The sequence below is a fragment of the Myotis davidii genome, unplaced genomic scaffold, assembly GCF_000327345.1.
Source record: "Myotis davidii unplaced genomic scaffold, ASM32734v1 scaffold478, whole genome shotgun sequence".
Taxonomy (NCBI): domain Eukaryota; kingdom Metazoa; phylum Chordata; class Mammalia; order Chiroptera; family Vespertilionidae; genus Myotis; species Myotis davidii.
In genome coordinates, this window is record NW_006289570.1 from 1,833,148 (window position 1) to 1,854,974 (window position 21,827).

General features: G+C 50.3%; 1 protein-coding gene across 1 annotated transcript in view; it reads left to right on the forward strand.

The window, feature by feature from the left end:
* Nucleotides 1-21,827, forward strand: part of SEZ6L (seizure related 6 homolog (mouse)-like) — a 91,826-nt gene that overhangs the window by 34,778 nt on the left and 35,221 nt on the right. Inside the window, exons 2-6 of the mRNA XM_015562825.1 lie at nucleotides 13,523-14,284; nucleotides 15,078-15,211; nucleotides 15,861-16,053; nucleotides 16,713-16,898; nucleotides 21,466-21,631. Coding sequence (XP_015418311.1) covers nucleotides 13,523-14,284; nucleotides 15,078-15,211; nucleotides 15,861-16,053; nucleotides 16,713-16,898; nucleotides 21,466-21,631 — 1,441 coding nt within the window. The remainder of the gene's footprint in view (nucleotides 1-13,522; nucleotides 14,285-15,077; nucleotides 15,212-15,860; nucleotides 16,054-16,712; nucleotides 16,899-21,465; nucleotides 21,632-21,827) is intronic.

Below are 21,827 nucleotides of genomic sequence, written 5' to 3' on the forward strand. Positions count from 1 at the left end.
CCCGTCCCACCAAAGAGGAAACTGAGGCTCAGAGAGGAGGGATGGGATGGCCAAGGTCATGCAGCTATTAAACTAGCTTCCTGAACAGGGCTCCCAGCATTTATTTCGTGTTTATTCCAGTCCACTCTCCCTTCAGCACCTGGAGGGATGCCGAGCCTTACTCTGATCATGTAAACCCGGTGCTAAAAGTCTCAGGAAGCATCCCAGTGAACTTGGGGGAGAATCTGGGAGCATGGAGTAGCATGCATAGGCCAGGGCTCCTGTATGATGGGACTGACCTGTGCATGGTAGAATACTGAGCAGCATCCCTGGCCTCCACCCACTAGATGCCAGTAACACACCCCACCCCAGTGGTGACAACAAAAATGTCTCCAGAGAGGGCTAAGTGTCCCCTGGGGGTATAATCACTTCCTATTCCCCCTACCCCCCGCCCCCCCATCCCTGGCTAAGAACCACTGGCCTAGGGGAAATCCTACAGAGAAAGACGTGTTTCACCGAAGGTTAGAGAATCCACGATGGTCACTTTGCTTACTGGCTGTGAGGTCTTTGGCACAGTCCTTTACCTCTCCGCACCTCAGTTTGCTCATCTGTATAATGGGAAGGATAATTTCTCTTCCACGAGGTTATTTATTCTAGGCTCAAATTAGGCAATGGATGTGATGGTGCAGTGTACATAAAAAACGCTAAAACTATCATATGATTAACTATCATATGATTATCATGCAGTTCAATGCCACTGTACATGGTTTTAGGGATATTATGGGATGTACTTTTCCCTGTGCCCAGAAGTCTCAAAGGCGATGGTTCTCAAGCATCAGTGGGCATGCAGTTCACCTGTGGTACTTGGTATAAGTGCAGATTCCTTGGTTCCTCGCCCCCCTCACACACACATACAACATTCTAATTGATGGGTCTGGGATGAGGCCCAGAAATCTGCATTTGAAAAATCAGCCTAGAAGATTCTGCTGCAATGGCTCTTTTGAAAAACATGGTCTGGAGGAAGGCAGCACCCAAGGCTCTCTGGCAGAGGACCGGCAACTTACATGGACGATTAAATCTGGCACGTGGGGAGGTGTTCCGGTACTGTCCCAGCGTCAGCGCTGGAGCCTGGCCTCGTTGCTGGCTGGTCTGAGCAGGCACTGCATTTTCTGTGTCCCTTTGGAAAACAGGTTAACCACAATCTCTGACCCGCCATTGACTTTATTTTTTTTTTCATTTGCTACTTAAACAGCGTGACCGCCTCCCAAACACATTCTGATGCTAACATCACCCAGTCTCTGATCAAAAATTATGGCGAAACATTGCCTTGTCATGAGGCTAATAAAGCATGTTATCTTGCCTGTCGCAGAAGCTCCTTACAGATGCCGTTTGCTCTCCGCCAGGGCCCTGCGTTAACCTCCCTGCTGCTTGGCTGCAAGGAATAGCATCTCTCTGGGAAGATCAATACCATATTCTCTCCCACCAGGGTCACCCCAGCTGTGGCCAGTGAGTTGTCATTGCCATGTGACCAAGGGGGAGGACCAGGAGGAGAGGGAAAAGAAGCCATCCGATAAGGAGAAGACCCCAGGAAGAAGAGGAGTGGGGAGGGTGTCAGAGGACCAAGAACACGAGAAGCGGTTAAGGACACTGCCCTGGAGTTGCACAGACCCCGGGACAGGGCTAGGCCTGCTTCCAGAAGCTTTGGGACAATAATGTTATTCTTCTGAACCTGTTTCCTTATCTAAAAAGTGGACACAAACATTGGACTCGACAAAGAAGGATTAAAGAAGATGATGCATGGTGAAGTGTTGAGCCCAGTTCTCGTTTTCTCTCTCTCTCTCCCCCCGCCTTCCTCCCTCTCTAAAATAAATTTTTTGGGAAAGCAATTATTATTAGGTTTCTGTCAGTCTGCTAGTTACTGCACGGTAGGAAAACAGCTGGATAGACTTGTTATCACAACTGGAAGATGTGTACTCAATTTTTGGCAGCATCTACTAAAGATGAACATGCCATGTTGTGCAACCAGTACCCTGTTGGAAATATTCCAAACGGTCATGAGTAGACATGTGCACCTAAAGACGTGTAGTACAATATTCACAGTTATACTCGTCATGATAGCCAAGCCTGGAAGCGGCTCCAATGCCCAGCAGCAGTGGAATGGATAACCTGTGGTATAGACATGAAATGGAATACCACGCAGCCATAACAAAGGAATGAATTACCACCGCACGCAGCAACGTGGATACATTCCACAACTATAATGAGTGAAAGAAGCCAGATACAGAAGAAAATGCTGCATAATTCTCCAAAACTCATCCTCAACCATAGAAGGCAAAATAGGGGATATTGAGGAGAGTGTGGCTGGAAAATTCCGTATTTGCTGGCAGTTTTTGCTTCTGGATCGCGTTGCTGGTTACACAGGTGTGTCCAGCTTGAGGAAGTTCGTTGAGTGGACTTTTCTGTGCGTGTTACACTTCAATCGATGTTTATGGAAAGCGCGAAGGAGTACGTTTGGGATCAGGAAACTGATTATGGTCGGCATGACCATCCTCACTATGGGTGTCGGACACAGGAGACCCGAGGTCTCCACCCTTTGCCCGTATCACTCAGCAGGCTCTATCTGGTTATCTTAATACCAAGTGGAAAGCTCGGAGAATCCGTGCAGAGGCAAGGGACAAACCTTAGGACACCCATTGCCCCTGGTCCCACAGCCTCAGAGAGGTGTGGGTGCCTTGTGGGGCGGAGGGAAGCAGGGGATCTAGAGTTAGCTCACTTCCCTTTCACTACCACCCCAAGAGCAGAGACCATTTCCAACACCATTATACCTCCTTCCACATTGCCGAGCACAGTGCCTGACACCCAGGGAGCTGTCAGGGAGTTTGTTGAATGATTCAACAAAGGTATGGATGAATGAATGAATTGCTATTGTCAGAATTAAATAAGATAATGTATTTAAAATGCTTCAGACAGTACCTGAAATGGAGCAGGGCCAGAAGCTGTAAGGGCCCCTATGTCGAACGGCTCTCGATGTGAAGCCCAGCCGCACCACCCTCTCCCAGTGTGCTCTTGGGAGAGTGAATTTCCCTCTCTGAGTCTCAGTTTTCCCATCTGAAAAATGGGAAAATGAACCGTCTTTACATCACAGAGTAAGTAGTTCTAAGGATTAAATGAGACGGTGCATATAAAATGGCACATCGCAAGATTCAGAAGAGGCCGTCATCATTATTGTTCCATAAACTTATTAGCAGCATCAAGAAGGGAGCGACAGTCATTGGTCATAAGAAAAGGGGACTGTTGTCTTTGCTCCTTCGTCTGTCCATCAGTCTTTCTCTCCCTCTGTGTCACGGGCCCCACGTGAGCTGAGCTGGCCTTGGCAGAGTTGGCTGCTGAGTAAATAAAAGGACATCCTTCCTCCACCCCAGGGAGCTGGCCTGGTGCCAGTGTGTACGGGCACAGTGCCCGTGCAGGGGGCCAGGTGGGCACCAGGACACTGAGGCTCTCTGTGTTGTCTCTGCGGGTCAGCGGGCTGACAATGGCCACTCTGAGGACCCTTAAGTGCTTCCCCCGAGCCCCACACTCACCACCTGCCCAGTGGGTAGGCCTGGGAGTGAAGGGAGGCTCTATGCACACCCTCGGCCCCGGGCCCACACACACCGAGGCGTTGTTCTTGTTGGCCGTGAGAGCTCGTTAGGCTCTGGGCAGAGGCTGGCTGGGCTTCAAGAGGAAGGCAGCGAGGCCCAGGAGTCAGAGAGGAGGAGCCTGGGGCTTGGCAGGAGACGATGCCAGCCCGCTCCCCAGCGTACACTGAGCTCCTCTGCTTGTGAGAGCCTTGACCTGTAGAAGCAGAGAGTAGAGATGATCGGTTGTGCAGCCTGTACTTCCCCAGCTCAGTGCATGGTTACCAGCTGGGAGGGATTAGGCCAGGGTGGGATGGGATAGGATGGGTGGAATGGGATAGGGTAGGATAGAATGAAATGGCTTCTCCAATTTCTGGCCCGAGACCCTGCCTTGAAGTTGACCTAGAAGATACCAGGTGTGGACGAAGGCAGCTAAGAGAGCAGGGGAGAAGGGAGGATAAGCAGCAGCTATTTCTTCCTCTAAGCCCCAGAATTCTCAACTCGGGACCCAAAAGAGAAACTGTCCTTTAAAATCCCAGACGACGTCGGATCAAGAAGGGAGATGAGAGACCATCCCGGCCAGCGCTTTACAAATTATGTTCAAATCCCAACCCCGCCAGCTACAAATTGTGTTGCTTTGGGCAAGTGACCAAGCTTCTTTGGGTCTCAGTTTCCTCCTCTGTAAAATGGGGTAATAATATTATCTACCTCCCCAAGGGTGTTGAGAGGAGTAAATGAAATGACCCATGTAAACATGTACAACAGGACCTGGCATATAGTAGGCACTTTGTCATCATTGTCGTCATCGTCGTCGTCACCGGTGGTGTCTTGGGTGAGGGAAAACGTAGGTTTCCAGCTCTCAGACTCCCACTCCCACTCCTGCTTCAATCCTGTGGCCCCATTTTTTGGCTGATGATGGGGCTCCACTGGTGCCCGAGACAAACAGATTCAATAATGGGCTAGAAAGACTCACAGGACTCGGAAAAGCCATCACACCCAGAGTTCTGGTTTGTTACAGGGAAAGGACACAGACTAAAATCAGCAAAGGGAAGAGGCGCCTGGAGCAGAATCAGGGAGAGACCAGGCCTCGCTCCCCGGGGAGTTGTGCGGACAGTGTACTTCCGACAGGAGGCGCTGTGCAGCACCCACAGAGCACGGTCAACCAGGAAAGCTCCCCTGGTCCCTGGTGTCTAGAAAGCTTCCTGGGGGTTGATCCCATGTGGCTGATCTTAGTCTCCCCCCTCCCCCGCAAAAGGGATCAAACTTATACCAAGCTCAACGTGCCCACCATAAGTCACATTGTTCTCACCCACTGTCCCCAGGTAAACAGACACATTACCTGGTAGGACAGGGTATTTATTCCAAGTTTTCAGAGGGTCCTTGCCAGGAACCGAGGAATGTGCAGGGTGTGGGCAACCCAGACCTGCTGAGTTCCTCCCTGACGGCACAGTTACATGCAGTCTCTCCTCTTAAGGATTTACTTGAAGAAATCATTCCATTATACAGAGGATAAAATGGAGCCCTTGTGATGTCAGTGGACTTACCAAAGGCCACAGAGTGAGTTCATGAGGCGTACTGACTGTCCTAATCCAGAGCTCTTTCCTTCAAACCACAGGCCTCAGTTTGCCCATCTGTGAAATGGTGTAGGCCAGCTCCCCCTCCTCCGAGGTGACTTGGGATTCTGCCTCGTGTCAACCGTCCTTCCACTTTTCTCTGCAGGGCAGTCCTCGGGAGGGGCACCATGGGGCACAGTTAGTGTTCTCCTTGTCCCTAGGGACCCCGTAGCTGGAGCAGATCCTGTGCTAACGTGTGTGTAGTAGGAAGCACTTGGCACTCACTCTGGAAGCAGCCGGCCCTGGGCTCAGGGGCCAGCTGGAGGAGACACAGAACAAATACAGGCATGGGTTGGGGCCAGGCAGCCCTGGTTCAAATCCTACCAACCCTTCCTCATCATTTAGATGAAGATCGTATCAGCTACTTTTCAGGAAAAGAAGAAAACAGCATTTCAGCTTCGCCAATAAAGCCGTGGGAAGGTCTCGTTTGTCCCTAGCAAATAAAGCCCCTGTCGTCGGTTACATCTGATGAGAGGCCCGCCCTCATCTCCGCAGTGAAACGCATTAAGCCTGGAGGTTCGGTTGTAAAACTGCTGTGAACATCTTAAAACTCAGTCATGCACACGACTCTCACGACCGCCTCAGTGTCTGCTTCTTTAAGATTGGTCAGGCAACGATCACCGTCCTCACCCGAGGCGGCCGGAAACCAAGGCTCTGAGAGACGGAGCTGGTCAAGGTCACACGGTGGTTTGATGATGTAACCAGTGCTGAGGTCAGGCCTCCTGACTGCCTGGCTTCTCTCCACCTCTGAGCACCTCGTTAGCAATCCGGGGATGCTGATTTGCTTGTTATTCTTGTCTGTGAAGCTGAGCAAACAGGTGACGAGACATTGCAAACTTGGGGTGCATTTTAAACTCACTCTCGAACCGTCCGGATTCATTCCCACGTATTCCATTTGTCTGTGCGAGGGGAGATGTCACTGAATCTGGATTTCCCACCGCGGGTTTCCTCTCTGAGCTGTCTTGTGTGTCTGCCTCCCAGCCCTCCCTCAGTGACTCACTGATTTTCAGGGACACAAATAAATCACACTGTGTTCCTCTCCCCCTCGCTCCTGAACGACAAATCACCCAGTCGCACGTGAATGGAGTGGGGGTGGGCGGAGGGAGGCAGGGCCGGAGGTGGGAAGCGTTTCCATGCTAATCAGTTGGCACTGCTGTGACCACAGTTAATCAGATTGTTAAAGACACAAAGGCAGGATCACACCCCTGTGCCAGCAGCTATCGGCGCTCATTCATGGGGGAGATGGATGCCCGCCAGACCTCGGCTCTGATGGGATGTAACTGGACATCAAAGAATGTTCGAGGCTTTCTGAACCCAACATGAATTAGCAAGGAGGCCCATTAGTGGGGGAGAAGCCAGCTCACAGAGGACAATTGTCGGATAATTCATTCCTCTCGTAGCCCAAACACTGCAAGTTCCTTCTGCCTGCACAGGCTGGTCCTCCTAACACCTGCTGCAAGTCCCCAGGGGCCCCCTGGGGTTCTAAAGCGGACTCTGGAGGGTCCAGCCGGGCTGTGGGCCCACATGTGCAGTTTGGTGTGCTGTTTCGGGTGATATGTACCTCGAACCCAAGTCTCCCCTCTCTCCATGTGACCACGGCGAAGACACCAAACAAAACAAACCATGTGATTGACGGGGATGGGAGGGCTTTGCACTCTGCTGGTACCATCATGAAATTATGTTGGTGATTAGAACAAGTCAAGGGGGAGCTTCATCTAGAATCTCTCTCCAGCCACGATGTCATAAATGGAAGCATGCTTATCCAGCATCAAGTTGACCAAGATTCACCTTTCTGTGCTGACACAGAGATATTCGTGATGGACTTGAAGCCAGAAATTGGTGGTGGGTTACTAATGTGTGGAAAACTCTACAGCAGTAAACAATGAACGGGTCAAAACTACACTATCGACACGGATGAATCTCAAAAAGTGTTGAAAGAGAAGAGAAGAGAGAAGGAAAGAAAAGGAAAGAGCAGGTTTCAGGAGGAGCCTTATGGGAAAACTGTGTTTATAATATTTTAAAGCATGCCACACAGTCTCATCTATTGTTCAGAGACATTGCCATGTAAATACACAAATGCAGACAGTAAATAAGGATCATAGTAAAATAATAACAATGCACACAGTAAATGAGAAGGCCAGAGGTCAAATTCAGGACAGTAATCCCCCTAGGGAGGAAGAGATGAAGACTACAGTCAGGAAGAACTAACAGGGGCTTCTACTGTGCTGGTTGCATCCTCTTTCTTAAGCTGCAGGTGCAGACATGGGGGGTACTGGTTGCCTTCGTCTTGAATACTTTTTGAATGACTGAGATATTTCAAGATCCCTTTCTCAGTAAGTGACAGAGCAATATAGACAACGCAGGACCTCTGTGACTCCTCAGAGAGACAGAAAGCGACATCAGTGCTCATGAACGCTGACAGGCTGCTGCTGTGTGAGCCCCGTGCCTTCCCCTCAAGATTGCATTTTACTCTCTGGCAACCCTGGGAGAGAAGGCTGGTGCAGGCCCACCTTGCTGAAGGGAACAGTGAGGCCCAGAGAAGGGAAGCGGCCGCCTAGGTCTCGTGGGACAGCCAGCCGCAGGCTGGACGCGGGACACAAGCCATCCTGACCCCAACCCCACGCTCCTATGTGCTATCACCCCTTTTCAGGTAAAAATGCTTTATTATTTTTATATGAAGACGTTTTATTTGAAGATTCAGCAAGATCCTACTTACTCTGACTCCCTTTAGAAGGCAGGCGTGATGGACAGGGCAGGGGGGGACAGTGCTTCTACTTTTGATTTGTTGTTTCAGATGTTCTTGAATTTTTTTTCAGATAAACTATTTTATGGGAAAAAAATCATTTGAGAAAGTGGGAAAGAGGAAAGATCCCAGAAAACAAGGTCAGAAAGTGTTTACCCCATTGGCCGGATGATTTTGGACAAGTCACTTCCTCTCTGTGAGCCTGGATATTTTTTCTTTCATCTATAAAGTGGGGGAAATAAAATGCCCATTTTAGAATTGCTTGGGGGTTAGGATAAGATCACATCTGGGGATGCACTTGTGGAGTGTAAGTTGCCATCTCAATGTCAGTATTGTCAGCGTGTGGATACAGGTAGGGGCTGCAACTGAGGCAGGAGATGGAACCCCACTGTTCCCCAAACCCACCTCCCACCTCTGCCCTGTGCCCCAGAAAGTCTTCTCAAAGTCCAGGTGAGAGTGGCACATTCATCTCTCTGAGGGTCCTCTTGCCCTCGGGACCTAGTAAGCCAGGAGTGCTGGGTCCTCTCCAGCTGAACGAAAGGAGTGGGCCGTGCTCACCAGCTCCTGCTAGTCACTCTCCAAGGTGGGCCTCTGATGCCAGCACCTGGCTAGCACATGATAGGCGCTCATTGGGTGGATGGATGGATATGAATGAATAAATTGATGAGCAAATGTGAGTGGGAGAAGAAAACTCAGTTTTTATAACATGGGTTAATGCTAAGATCTTCTCCAACCTTAAAATTCACTGATGCCAGCAAAACCAAGTTGATCTGCTCTCCGAGAATGGAAGGAAGGTCTACTCCATTGAGGGCAAGTCGCCTGTTTTGTTCATTCTGGTTAACCCAGAGGTCATCAACCAGGGGTAATTTTGCCCCCCTCCCCCCATCCTCTCACCCCTACACCTCCACCCTGCAGCCGCCCCAGCCCACCTGGGGACCTTTGGCACCTTGTGGAATCAATCTGGATTGTCACAACCAGGAGTGCTACCGCCATCTAGTGGATGGAGGCCAGGGATGCTGCCCAACATATTCCCCTCCTTCCAGCAAAGAATTACCCAGCCCAGATGTAGAAGTCATAGAACTCGACCAGCATTCTTCAGGGTGGGCCAGGTGTTCCTGCTTTGGGTTTTGGTTTTGTTCAGTGTACTCTGGAGTGGTTTTTCAAGCCTGAAATAGCCGTGTCTTGCCGCTAAGGTGCTGTGTAACCCTGAGCTGCTCGTTTTCCCTCTCTGGACTGAATGTCCCTCCTCTGCATGGGTTGAAAACCATGACCTCTAGGAATCTTTGAGCTATAAGACGTGATATGTAATTTTGGTTTTGTCTGTGTTGGGGCCAACCAAACCCACCAGAGCAGGCTAGGCAAGTCATTATTGCGGAGAGTGAAGGTACCAGAAACCACCCCTGAATCAGGTGTTAATTATGAGAATGAGAATGTAACCTTTTTGTAGAACCCTTTACCAAAATTACTTCAACTGATGCCCCGCCAGTCCTGCCTCCTAAAGGTGCTCACGATGACAGGAACAGTCCAGTGAGAGAGGAATTATCATTCTCCCCACCAGGAAATTGAGCTCCAAAGTGGCTCGATGACTCGGAGTGGATGACCTGCTTCCGTGATTACAGATGTGTCCGTCTGCCTCCCCTCGGCCTCTACCTCACTAGATGCTAAAGGCAGCCGTGAACCCCTGCTCTTTCCATCCATTTGTTTTCACTTAAGAAAGAATTAAATATTTATCATACAGGTTTTGGAAAAATACCAAAAAGGAGAGGGAAGAAAACACATCCCCAGCAGCCCCACCCCACAGGCAGCCAGGACCGTCCTGCGGGTGCTGTTCCAAGTCAGGGCAGCTCTCCGCGTGGCGATTTGTTTCAGTTGATTGTTTCTGGTCATTTTCCTACACACCGTAGAATTTTACAGCTTGCTCGTCTCACTGAGCATTATGGCAGAAGCACCCTCAGCTTCTGTTTCCCCGCACTGCGTCCCATCACCGTGCGCCTGCTGGGAGATACAGGGGTGGAATCCGCGCCCGTCCTGGCCATTCCGCAGCCACCCAGGATGTGAGACGCAGACCTTCAGCTTCAGCGTTTCAGAACCGGTGCTTTTCTTTGCTGTAATGGGATGCGAATGTCCCACCTCCCCACCCAAGCTAGAAAAGAGAGAGAGGTGCTTCCTCCCCGACTCGGATGGCAGAACATATGCTCAGTCGCCGTCCATGCTGCTCCCTTCTGTCTGGAGGGAGGAGAACAGCGTCAGCATGGATTTAATTAATGCTCCATCTCCTCGGTTTGATATCCGCACGTGGTTACCATTGGGTGGTGTCTGTCTGCTTGAGTGCAGGGACCCCATCCTAGAGCATTGACGCTCTCCTGCGGCGTGTCAACCAGCAGAGAGAGGGGGGACCCAAGGCTTTCACTCATTGATTGATTGACAGCCTTTGGGTGGGCACTAGGCGCACGTGGTGAAGGATCTGCCAGATGCGACTGTGGTGACTGGAAATGTGAAGGGCTCTGAGAAAGAGAAGTTCATTTAACTCCATGGTCATTGAGGCCCCAGGAAAAGCCAGCCTATTCAAGCAAGTTATTAACTTGCTGGGTCTCTGAGGCCCTAGAATCCAATTTTGACTTGGTTTTGCCCAGCCCTCCTCTGGCCAGCATCCCGGCGGAGATCAAGGCCTTCGGGCCTGGCAGACTGCAGGCACTGTGGACCACAGATACACACCCATCTGTCCTGGACGTGGCCCTCAGGTTGGAGCTGGCCAGAGAGATTCCAGCATGTGTGAGCTCTGAGCTGGGAACACTGGGGGAAGGGTGGGGGTGGGGAGTATCATCTGGGAGGTTTCAAACACAACCTAAATAGATCACCCAGCAGAGATGCAAACAGAAGGAGGGTTAGAGAGAGAGGAGTTGGGGGTGGAGGGGAAAGGCTGCTTCAAGCTGAGTTGGAGGAGGATGTCAGTGACCACAATACCCCATCATTCTTAAGAGCGTTGGTAGCATGGTCTTTGGCATCAGGAAAACCGAGGTTGGAAACCCAGCTTTGCTCTGTGGCCTGGGAACATTAACATCCGGAAGCCTCCGTTTGCCCATCCGTAAAAGAGGAATAATAATGTCTACCTAATAAGGCTGAGAAAGAACTAAATGAAGTTTAAAATGAGGAATGAAGAATTCAATGAGGGAACAAGGCATTTAGCACGTGCCTGGCACACAGTCAGCGTTCGATAAAGTTATCAAACATCAAATGTTATAAATAATACGATTGTGGCCAAGGCACACTGCCATGCTTTCTGTCACTCATCATCCTTTTATCACCTTCTCTGACGAAACTTGTTTTCCTAATCTCTTTCTCCCTCTTCCTCTTCCTCTTCCTCTCTCTCACCTCCCCCTCTGTGATCAGGGGACATGTTGTGAAGGGACTAGCTGAAACTCATGTAGCCACAGGACCCAACCAAAACTCACGAGTCAATGTCAGGATCCAGGCTGTCACTTTGCCCTTTTTAAAACAAAATGAACAAAAGGCTCTAAAAATAATTGTCAATTCCCAGATCCGCCTATAGAAATTGACAGTGTCAGAGCTGGACACTGCCTTTATCTAGCCCAGGCAGCCCATTTGACACAGGGAGAGAAGATGGAGAGAAGAGACCTACACAAAGTTATGCTAGGGAGTAGAGGCCAGAATAGGACCACTGTCCGGATCCCTCAACCCCTGGTTGCACCCAAGCTCTCTGCATCGGGTCTCAGGAGCTAGTTCCCTGACCGATGTCTGCCACTCTTTCTGTCCCATCACCCTATTGTCACTCCACAGTCGGCATCAATCATGTCCCCTGATCACAGCTTTGGGGCAGACCCACATCTGCCCTCATCCTATGAGGCAGATGGAATATCTGTTACATACAAGAGGCTTAATGGACTTGCCCGGGCCCTTGTGGCTTCTAACCATCAGAGGCAGGATTTGAACCCACATTCAACTCTGAAACCTCAACGCTTCCCACCTTGGACCAGGAAACCTGCTTGGCCCCTGAATGCCCTAGCTCTGCCCTCCGGTCATCCACACATCCTCTCCTCCCCGTGCGCGCTCCCGCCCTGGCACCGCCGTCAGCCTGCAGTGCACACTGGCTGATAATCGATGTTACACAACAGGAACATTTGTTGGTGCAGTTGCAAACTGTTGCAGTCTATATAGATTAAGCCACTGCCGCTGACTCTGTGAAAGTAAACGAGTCTTTCCGAAGGGCCGCGAAGATAAATTTAAATGACAGTGCCGAAGGGCTGGAGACTGTGGCTGAGTGAGTGTCTCTCTACAGCAAATCGACAAGGACAGCTATCTGTCAGAGCACCCTTGTCCCCAGAATATAATTCCTCGCGATCTCGAGGCAGTCATCGGGCCCGTTCTGACCGCTCCGGCTTCCTGCTCAGGGCCATGTTCCAATGATGAGAGTAAAAACAGTGGCAGCAGCTGGCATGTACTGGGCACTCCCTGTGTGTGAGGCACCCATATGTACTATGTACGTATGTATGTTTTACGTGCATTGACGTATTAAACGAGGCCAACCCTGGGAAATAGGGAAGAAAAGCCCCATTTTACAGATGAAGACACTGAGGCTCAGAGCGGTAAAGCCATTTGTCAGCATGCAGTTGGCAGCGTGGGTCTCAAATCCACGGAGCCGATTTCAGGCAGGAGTCTGCCAGCCAGCCGCCGGGGCCAGCCCATATTTAAGGTGACTAGGTGGTTTTACTTTCCAGACAAAAACAAATCAGAAGGAACCGGCAGCGGACACGAGGCCACCAGTCCCTGGCCCCGACCTCACAGGTTCTTTGGAATTAGCTTCCGCCTCTGCCCCTGCCCCCTTCGTTCCTGCTGGCCTCAGCCAGGCCTCCAGGCTCCTCACACCCCTCTCTTCTGAACCTGCCCCACGATTCTGAACCCTCAAATATTTCTGTGTCTCCCACAAGGTCACTTGTATATTATTTAATTTAAAAAAAGAAGAAGAAGAAGCTTGCTCCCTCGGTCCCAGGGCAATAGAGCCCTGAGCCAGGCACGAGCTGGAAGGAGAGGGTGACCGGTTACGGCCCCTCTCGTCCTCTGAGTGGGATGTCCCTGTGCAGCGAGCAGCCTGCCCGGCTGTGCATGGAGGCCCTGCTCTGCACCCTGGGTTAGGGGCCTGTCCTCTCTGTCCTGGTAACAGGCCAAGCTTCTCTCTTTCTAAGCATGTATCGCATCGAATGTGATTATCTCTACTTTCCTATTGCCTCTCCCGGGACATATGCAGCTGGACTGTGAAACGGTCGTGCCCTGGGCTTCCATGGCCCTATTGCTTAGCTCGGGCCTGGCACGGTCCACCCTGATCTCCATGGTCAGCAAAAGGAGAAAGGGAGAGGAAAAAATGAAGAAGGAAAGGATAGAAGCAGGAGAGAAGGGAGAGGGAGGGACAGGCAGCCCCCATATCTGTGGATCGGCTGTGCCTCATCCTGACCAGCTTTGGAGACCCCGTAGAAGGGCCATCTGAGCCTGAGAAAAGGCGGAGGAGCTAAACCCCCAGCCCCAAGCTAACTGGTGTCTTTTCTCCTCTTCCCAAGATGCGCCCCTGGAGGGAGATGCAGGCCCTTCGAGTACGTACCTCCTACCCTCGGGAGCACTGGGGGGTGGCAGTCTGAGCAGAGACAGCCTGGAAGAGAAGGTGACACCCGCCCCTCCCAGCCCAGCACCGTCCGGGGAAGAGCATCGGGACCCGGAGCTGGACGGGACCACCGCCTCCCTTCGTCCAGACCCCGTGGCCCTGTCCACGCTGCTACCAGAGGAGCCCAGCACCAAGTTCGCCTCCCTCCCCAGGAAGAAGCTGTCTTCGCTCAAGCAGGCCAACTCATCCAGGAAGCAGCTGCGACCCAAGGCCACCTCCGCCGCCGGTCTCCCAAGGGTGGGGTCCCAGCCTACATCCCCGGGCCTGGGTCTCCCCTCCTCCGCCATGGAGAAGCCTGGCCCGCCCGGGGACCCTGACCCTGTGGCCTCTGAGGGTGAGGAGACATTTCGGCTGCCATCGTCGGAGGAGCCCCTCTGGCTGGACCGGAGGCAAGGTGCAGTGCCCACGACACCTGCGCCCCTGCAGATCTCTCCCTTCACCTCGCAGCCCTACATGGCCCACACGCTCCCCCAGAGGCCGGACCCCGGGGAGCCCACGGTGCCCGATGAGGCCCAGGAGGCTCCTCTTGAGGACGCCAGTCCCATGACCTTGATGGACAAAGGTGAGAATGAGCTGACTGGGTCAGCCTCAGAGGAGAGCCAGGAGACCACGACGTCCACCATTATCACAACCACGGTCATCACCACGGAGCAGGCCCCAGGTATGCGGCCCCCAGCTCCAGCCTCCTGCAGCATCACGGAGGCACCTACAGCGGGCAGGGCATGGGTGGGCAGGGAGGTCCAGGTCCTCCAACCATTACCATCTATCCAACACTAGCTATGAGCTTGATCCTGTGGCTCAGACTCAGTATCCCCATTTTAAAGATGGGCCAACTGAGACCCTGAGACATCAAGCAACCTGCCCAAGGCCACACAGCTGATGAGCGGGATTCAAAGCCTTTCCATCTTGGAACAGCCTGCCCGGAAGGCCGTAGCGTGCCTTTGCTTTTACCGTTACATGCACTTCTCTAGACTTGATAAAATGCACTTCCATGGCTCAGCCTTTCTTTTTCTATCTTCTTTTCCATCTTCAAACAGAGACACCAACTGTCCATCCTACACGGATCTGGACGGATGCAATGTGGTCACTCGTTCAGTAGTATGATCTCTGGGTTTGAATCCTATTGCTGTGTGAGCTTGACCCCGATGCTGCCCCTCTCTGGTCTTTGGTTTACTTAACTTCCATGGCTCAGCCTTTCTTTTTCTATCTTCTTTTCCATCTTCAAACAGAGACACCAACTGTCCATCCTACGCGGATCTGGACAGATGCAATGTGGTCACTCGTTCAATAGTATGATCTCTGGGTTTGAACCCTATTGCTGTGTGAGCTTGACCCAGATGCTGCCCCTCTCTGGTCTTTGGTTTACTTATCTTTAAAATGGGGACAAAATATTAGTCCCTAAGACGTCCCATCTGAGCTCTTGTCCGCGTCCTGATTCCGGTGCTTTCCTCCAGCTCTCTGCAGTGTGAGCCTCTCAGATCCCGAAGGCTACATCGACTCCAGCGACTACCCGCCGCTGCCCCTCAACAGCTTCCTTGAGTGCACGTACAACGTGACGGTCTACACCGGCTACGGGGTGGAGCTCCAGGTAACCCAGAGAGGCCCCCTGAGTGGCTGCCTCTTCCCACAGGAAGTCTCGGAGGGATTGTCTGAGTCAGGCTTACTATTATCATCCTGGCTAGTTTGGTTCTCTTGTTGCCCTAACCAGGGCAATTTGAGCCAGGCTTTGACGAGTGAATAGGAGTTCCTAACTCGGTGCACAGCTGAGATAGCTTAGCACACATGAAGGGAAGGGGACCTGTTGACAAATTGGAGGCATTATATTGGAGGCATCTTCTGATATCCTGCTTCTCTCTCTCTCTCTCCCTCTCTCTCTCACGGGGACCTGTTGACAAATTGGAGGCATTATACCCAGAAGGAGTCTTCTGATATCCAGCTTCTCTCTCTCTCTCTCTCTCTCTCAAGCCCCATCCAGTGCATTTGATTCGTAAACCTTTGCCGCAAACTCAGATAGAAAACCAGGGTGACATAGTGCTCCAACATCTGGGTTTGGGGGTCTTAGCTCTACTAGTTAAAGCTGCATGACTTTGGGCAAGGGGCTGCCCTTCAGCTTGGCTTCCCTCTGTCCCATTGACTAGGGGCTGGTTGCAGGTGCTGCATTGGCAGCCTGGCAGCGTCCGAGGGCCACGGCTCAAACCTGACTCGGTTTTTCTGTGTCTACCCCTGCCTGTCCCCAGGTGAAGAGTGTCAACCTGTCTGAGGGGGAGCTGCTCTCCATCCGTGGGGTGGACGGCCCCACCCTGACCGTCCTGGCCAACCAGACGCTCCTCGTGGAGGGGCAGGTGATCCGAAGCCCCACCAACACCATCTCCGTCTACTTCCGCACCTTCCAGGACGATGGCCTGGGCACCTTCCAGCTGCACTACCAGGGTAGGATGTCGCCGTCTGCCTCAGTTTCCCCCTGGAGCCAAAGATTCTCAAACTTTTTCTCCTGGGGGGAACCACCCGCCTTTACAGTTTGATAAAAATTTATGGACCCCTTTTCAAAATAATATTTTTAAGAGCATTAAAAGACAATCTCAATGAAAAAGGAAGCCAATCATATTGAATTACAGCTGTCAAAACATTATTTTCATCTCTGGTGTCATCATCTGTGTATTTCTTTAACACAGTAAATAATAAAACCTCCTGGCAGTTCTGGTAAATGCTGGAATTTCAAAGTACTGAGATGTTCGTGCAGGAGGGACTCCCCTGCTTGGGCAATACTGCCCCTTCTATGCGCAAGGAGAAGCCATTCTAGGTCCATGTGGAGAGGGGCTCAAACGAGGTTTGGGAACTCATTGTTCACCCCAAACTTGTTGCCTCTGGTTAAACAGGGTTAGGGGATCTTTGAACCTTGAAAGGGTGCTCACCTGGCTTGTCTTGGCGCCATAGGGCCAACAAGAGACACAAAAATGCCCCCTGCAGCTCTCCGGAGCCACTAGGGACCCCATCTTTCCTCCCCAGCACACACTGGCTCCCAGGGTGTGGGTCCCATTCTTTAGCTCTGCCCCCGGGGGATGACTGTCTGCCTCTGCATTTCTCCCCAGCCTTCATGCTGAGCTGCAGCTTCCCCCGCCGGCCGGACTATGGGGACGTCACCGTCATGGACCTGCACTCAGGCGGGGTGGCCCACTTCCACTGCCACCTGGGCTACGAGCTGCAGGGCGCCAAGACGCTGATGTGCATCAACGCCTCCAAGCCCCACTGGAGCAGCCACGAGCCCATCTGCTCAGGTACCCGCCAGCCTCGGCTGGACCAACAGGGATGGCTCAGGAGGAGGGACGAGACCAAGGCCCAGGGCATTAAGACTGACCTCAGGAAAAGGCTCTCACCCGGGGGAGAGACCGCGCCAAATGCAGATGACCGCTGCCACTTACAGTTGCATTATGTGATAAACGACACGTCACGTGAACTTTACCATTAGTGACATTTAGTGCATTCACAGTATTGTGCCACCATCACCGCTGTGTAGCTCCAGAACACCTTTATCACCCCCAAAAAGGAACTCTGTCCCCGTTAGCAGTCACCCCCTTTCTATCCTCCCCCTCCATCCTGGCCACCACCAATATGCTTTGTGTCTCCATGAATTTGCCTATTCTGGACATTTCCTATCAATGGAATCATATCATGTGTGATCCTTTGTGACTGGCTTTGTTCACTTAGCATATTGTTCCCAAGGTTCATCCATCCTTTCTCTCCTCCCCCTCCATCCTGGCCACCACAATATGCTTTGTGTCTCCACGAATCTGTCTATTCCGGACATTTCCTATCAATGGAATCATATGTGTGATCCTTTGTGACTGGCTTCGTTCACTTAGCATATTGTTCCCAAGGTTCATCCATGTTGTAGCGTGTGTCAGAACTTTATGCCTTCTTACGGCTGGATTATAGTCCATTGTATAGAGAGACCACCTTATATCATGTTCATTCATTGGTAGACAGTTGTTCCCACTTTGGGCTATTATGAATCGGGCTGCTATGAATATTTGTGCACGAGTTTTTGGGTGTACATATGTTTCCACTTCTCTTGGGTATGTACCCAGTAGTGGAATTGCTGGGTCCTATGATAATTCTATGTATAACCTTTTCAGGAACCATCAAACTATTTTCCACAGTGGCTGCACCATTTTACATTCCCACCAGCCAACCACGTTCAAGAGTACCATTTTCTCCACATTCCCACTAACACTCGCTATTGTCCGTGTGTTCTTTTTATTTTCATAGCCATCCTAGGGGGTGTGAAGGGGTATCTCGTGTGGTTTTGATTTGCATTTCCCTGATGGCTAATAATATTATTGAGCATCTTTACATGCTTATCTTTACTGGCCATTTGTACATCTTCTAGGAGAAATGTCTGTTCAAGTCCTTGGCCCATTTTTTTATTTGGTTGTTTGTCTTGTTGTTGTTGAATTGAAAGAGCTCTTTATATATTCTGGCTATGAGACCTTTATTAGATATATGATTTGCAAATATCTTCTCCCACTCTGTGGGTTGTCCTTTCTTGTCTTGGTAGTGTCCTTTGATGCAAAAAAAAACAAAAACCAAACAACCCATTTTTAATTTTGATGAAGCCTAATGTATCTATTTATTCTCTTGTTCCTTGTGCTTGTGGTGTTCATGCTGCTGCTATATTTTGAGTCAGTATGTACTGAGCACCATGCCAGGGCTGCAATAAATCCTTAAGGAATCCTATGTGGTGGAACCATTATCCCCATTACACAGATAAGGAAACTGAGGCTCATGGAGGTGAAGGCACGTGGCCAAAGCCACCAGACAGCCATTGAACTGAATCCAGAACCCTTCTCTGCTGAGCTCTCTCCCTTTCTACACCTTCACCACACAAAATGCGGTCTGCAGGCCAGCGAGTTGACTCAAAATGCACAATCCTGGGCTTCATGCAGGACCAACTGCATCAACATCTGCACCTTAACATGCCCCTGCGTCATTCGTGTGCACATTATAGACTGCGAGGCACTGGGCTATACCACACTTCCTGCACCAGTGGACAAAACCTCAGCTATCAACACAGCAAAACCCTGTTGGGTTCAAAAGTCCTGAAGGTGACCAGGAGAGTTCAGGCTGCCATATTAACTGAGTGCCTACTATGTGCCAGGCCCTGAGCCATGTACAAGGAGAATACTTGGAGCAATAAACATAACTCCTGCCCTCCAGGCATTCATGATCAGCAGAATTCAAAAAGCAAATGAATGCTGATAATAAATCCTGAGATTTCATTGTTGCAGTATTGTTCCCCCAAGGCCCTTCAGAATTTTTCTTCTTTTTAACAAAGAAAAAAAAAACCCAAACCATAGGGCAGTTGGTCTCTGCGCCTCCCTCGCGCTAATTTTTATCTATGTGTGAAATCAAGAAGGAATTAAGCCTCAATTTGTGCTAAGAAAGATGGATGGAGAGCCAGGGCTGGCAAAATGAAACCAAACAGAGCTATCAGTCGGCTTAATAAGGCAAGAAAGGGGAACAGAGAGGCAGCAAATGAGGGGCACCCTGGAGAGGACAGATGGCCTGCGCCCCCAGCATGGTCAGGGTCCTCCAGCTCCTTAGCTCCTGAGCCATGGGACGATGATGCTGGCTGTGTTTTGAGCTCCTCTGTGCCAGGGACTACACCAATCATTTCATTCGTTTCTCACCACGGCTACTTATTAAGGAGGATGAAATTATTATCCCCATTTTACAGTGAACTCAAGGTTCAGAGAGCTTCCGTAACTTGTCCCAGATCCACAGCAGGTACCTAACACAGCCAGGCTTGAACCTCCAATTTAGGACGGGAAGGCAGCCAGGAGAGAGCCAGGGACGCGGTGCTCTGTCCGTGGTGCTAAAAGGAGAGCTAGGCTTCTGGGCAATGTCATTGCTTGAATTCACCGCCGAGTCTCCTATGGCAAGTTCTCATTAGTCACCTGAAAACCATTTAATGAGACCCAAGTATCTCTTAAGACTAAGAATAGGCCTACCTCTTTTTTTAAAATATATTTTATTGATTTTTTACAGAGAGGAAGGGAGAGGAATAGAGTTAGAAACATCGATGAGAGAGAAACATCGATCTGCTGCCTCCTGCACACTCCCCACTGGGGATGTGCCCGCAACCAAGGTACATGCCCTTGACCGGAATCGAACCTGGGACCCTTCAGTCCGCAGGCCGACACTCTATCCACTGAGCCAAACCAGTTAGGGCAGGCCACCTCTTTACACTTGTACAACTCTTCCCAATTCATAAATCATTTTTTAATATTTATTAGATTTACCTACCTCTTTACACTTGTACAACTCTTCCCAGTTCATAAATCATTTTTTAATATTTATTAGATTTTTATGATAAAAGTATTATATGGTTCTAAAAAAAAATGTGTATATGTATATATTTTAATCCTCACCCAAGGACATGCTTTTTTATTTATTTTAGAGATAGAGAGGAAGGGAGAGGGAGAGAGAGAGAGACATTGATGTGAAGGAGAAACATCGATCGGTCAACTCCCACATGCACCCCAACCAGCGATTGAACCCCACAACCTGGGCATGTGTGCTGACTGGGAATCGAACGTGTGATCTTTCGGTGCATAGGACAATGCCCAACCAAACTGAGTCACACCGGCCAAAGCTAAAAAAGCGTTTTTTCAAGAAATACAAAAATATAGAATATAGGAGCAAGTCACTTTTATATTTATGGCCTCGATTGACCCTTGCATATAGCTCATTGAAATAGTTATGGCAGACCATTTTCTAGATTTTTTTTTTTTTACTTAAAGCATAGTAGCCTTTTCCTATATTCTCAACAATTTTTTGAAGGCACAGTTTCTAAAACTGTACAAATGGAATGTATTTATTTACCGAGCACCTGTGAGTAGACATTCATGTTGGTTATCCTGTTTTGGCTCTTAGGAAAAAAATCGATGCCCTAACCAGTTTGACTCAGTGGATAGAGCATCAGCCTGCGGACTGAAGGGTCCCAGGTTCGATTCCGGTCAAGGGCCTATACCTTGGTTGTGGGCACATCCCCAGTGGGGAGTGTGCAGGAGGCAGCTGATCGATGTTTCTCTCTCATCGATGTTTCTAACCCTCTATCCCTCTTCCTCCCTCTCTGTAAAAAATATCAATAAAATATATATTTTTTAAAAAAGAAATCTAGCTGTGGACATCCTCATCCATACACTTCTGTGAAAACCTCTAAGTCTCTTCTTAGCATAAATTCCCAGAACCTCAATTACTAGGTCAAAGCATTTGGAAATACTTTCTAGGTTTTTCACCAAATTGCTCTCCTGAAAGGTCATGCAATTTGCCTCCTGACCAGTCCTGAATGAGGGTAGCCATTTTCCCTCACCTTCCCTCATCTCTGGTTTATTGCTCCTTTTTACCTTGACCAATTTGGTGGATGAAAATAGAATAGAGTTTAGAATGACATTTCTTTTGTGATTGGTGGGGGCTGAATGTGTTAGGGCTTACTGAGTACTCAAAGCATCTATCTGTTGTAAACTGCCTATTTATGTCTTTCTGATGACCCTTTTGTAATGAAGAACCAGGGCACAGCCAGCACCATAGAAGCATCCTTAAATCACAGTCCTTCCCTACCATGAGACACACATGGTGATGGTCCATATCATGGAATGACATCTCCTATCAAACAGGATGAACCCCACCCAGCAGGCCAGGGCTTCTCCATGGTCTGTCTCTCTCTTCCCACCCTGTTTGTTTCTCCCAAGAAAGGGTAGGGCTGGAGGTCAGGGGGGATGGAACACTGACTCTCTCTCCCTCTCCCTTCTCCCTCTGCCCTCTCTCGCCTTCTGCCCCCAGCCCCATGTGGAGGGACTGTGCACAACGCCACCATCGGCCATGTCCTCTCTCCAAGTTACCCTGGCAACGCCAACGGGAGTCAGTTCTGTGTGTGGACGATCGAAGCTCCCGAGGGCCAGAAGCTACACCTTCACTTTGAGAGGCTGCTGCTGCATGAGAAGGACAGGTAAACCTCCGAGGTCGTCAGCTTTGATTTCTTCCTTTCCCAGGTGAGGAAGCGAGGGCCCGCCGAGGGAAAGGACTGGCCCTGGGCAGCACAAGGGAAGCACAGCAGGACAAGGAAAGAGGCAAAAGGGAATCTAGACCGCCCCGCCCCCCTGTCTCCTGTCTCCTCCTCCTTTCTCGTGAAAATCCCTTTTTGC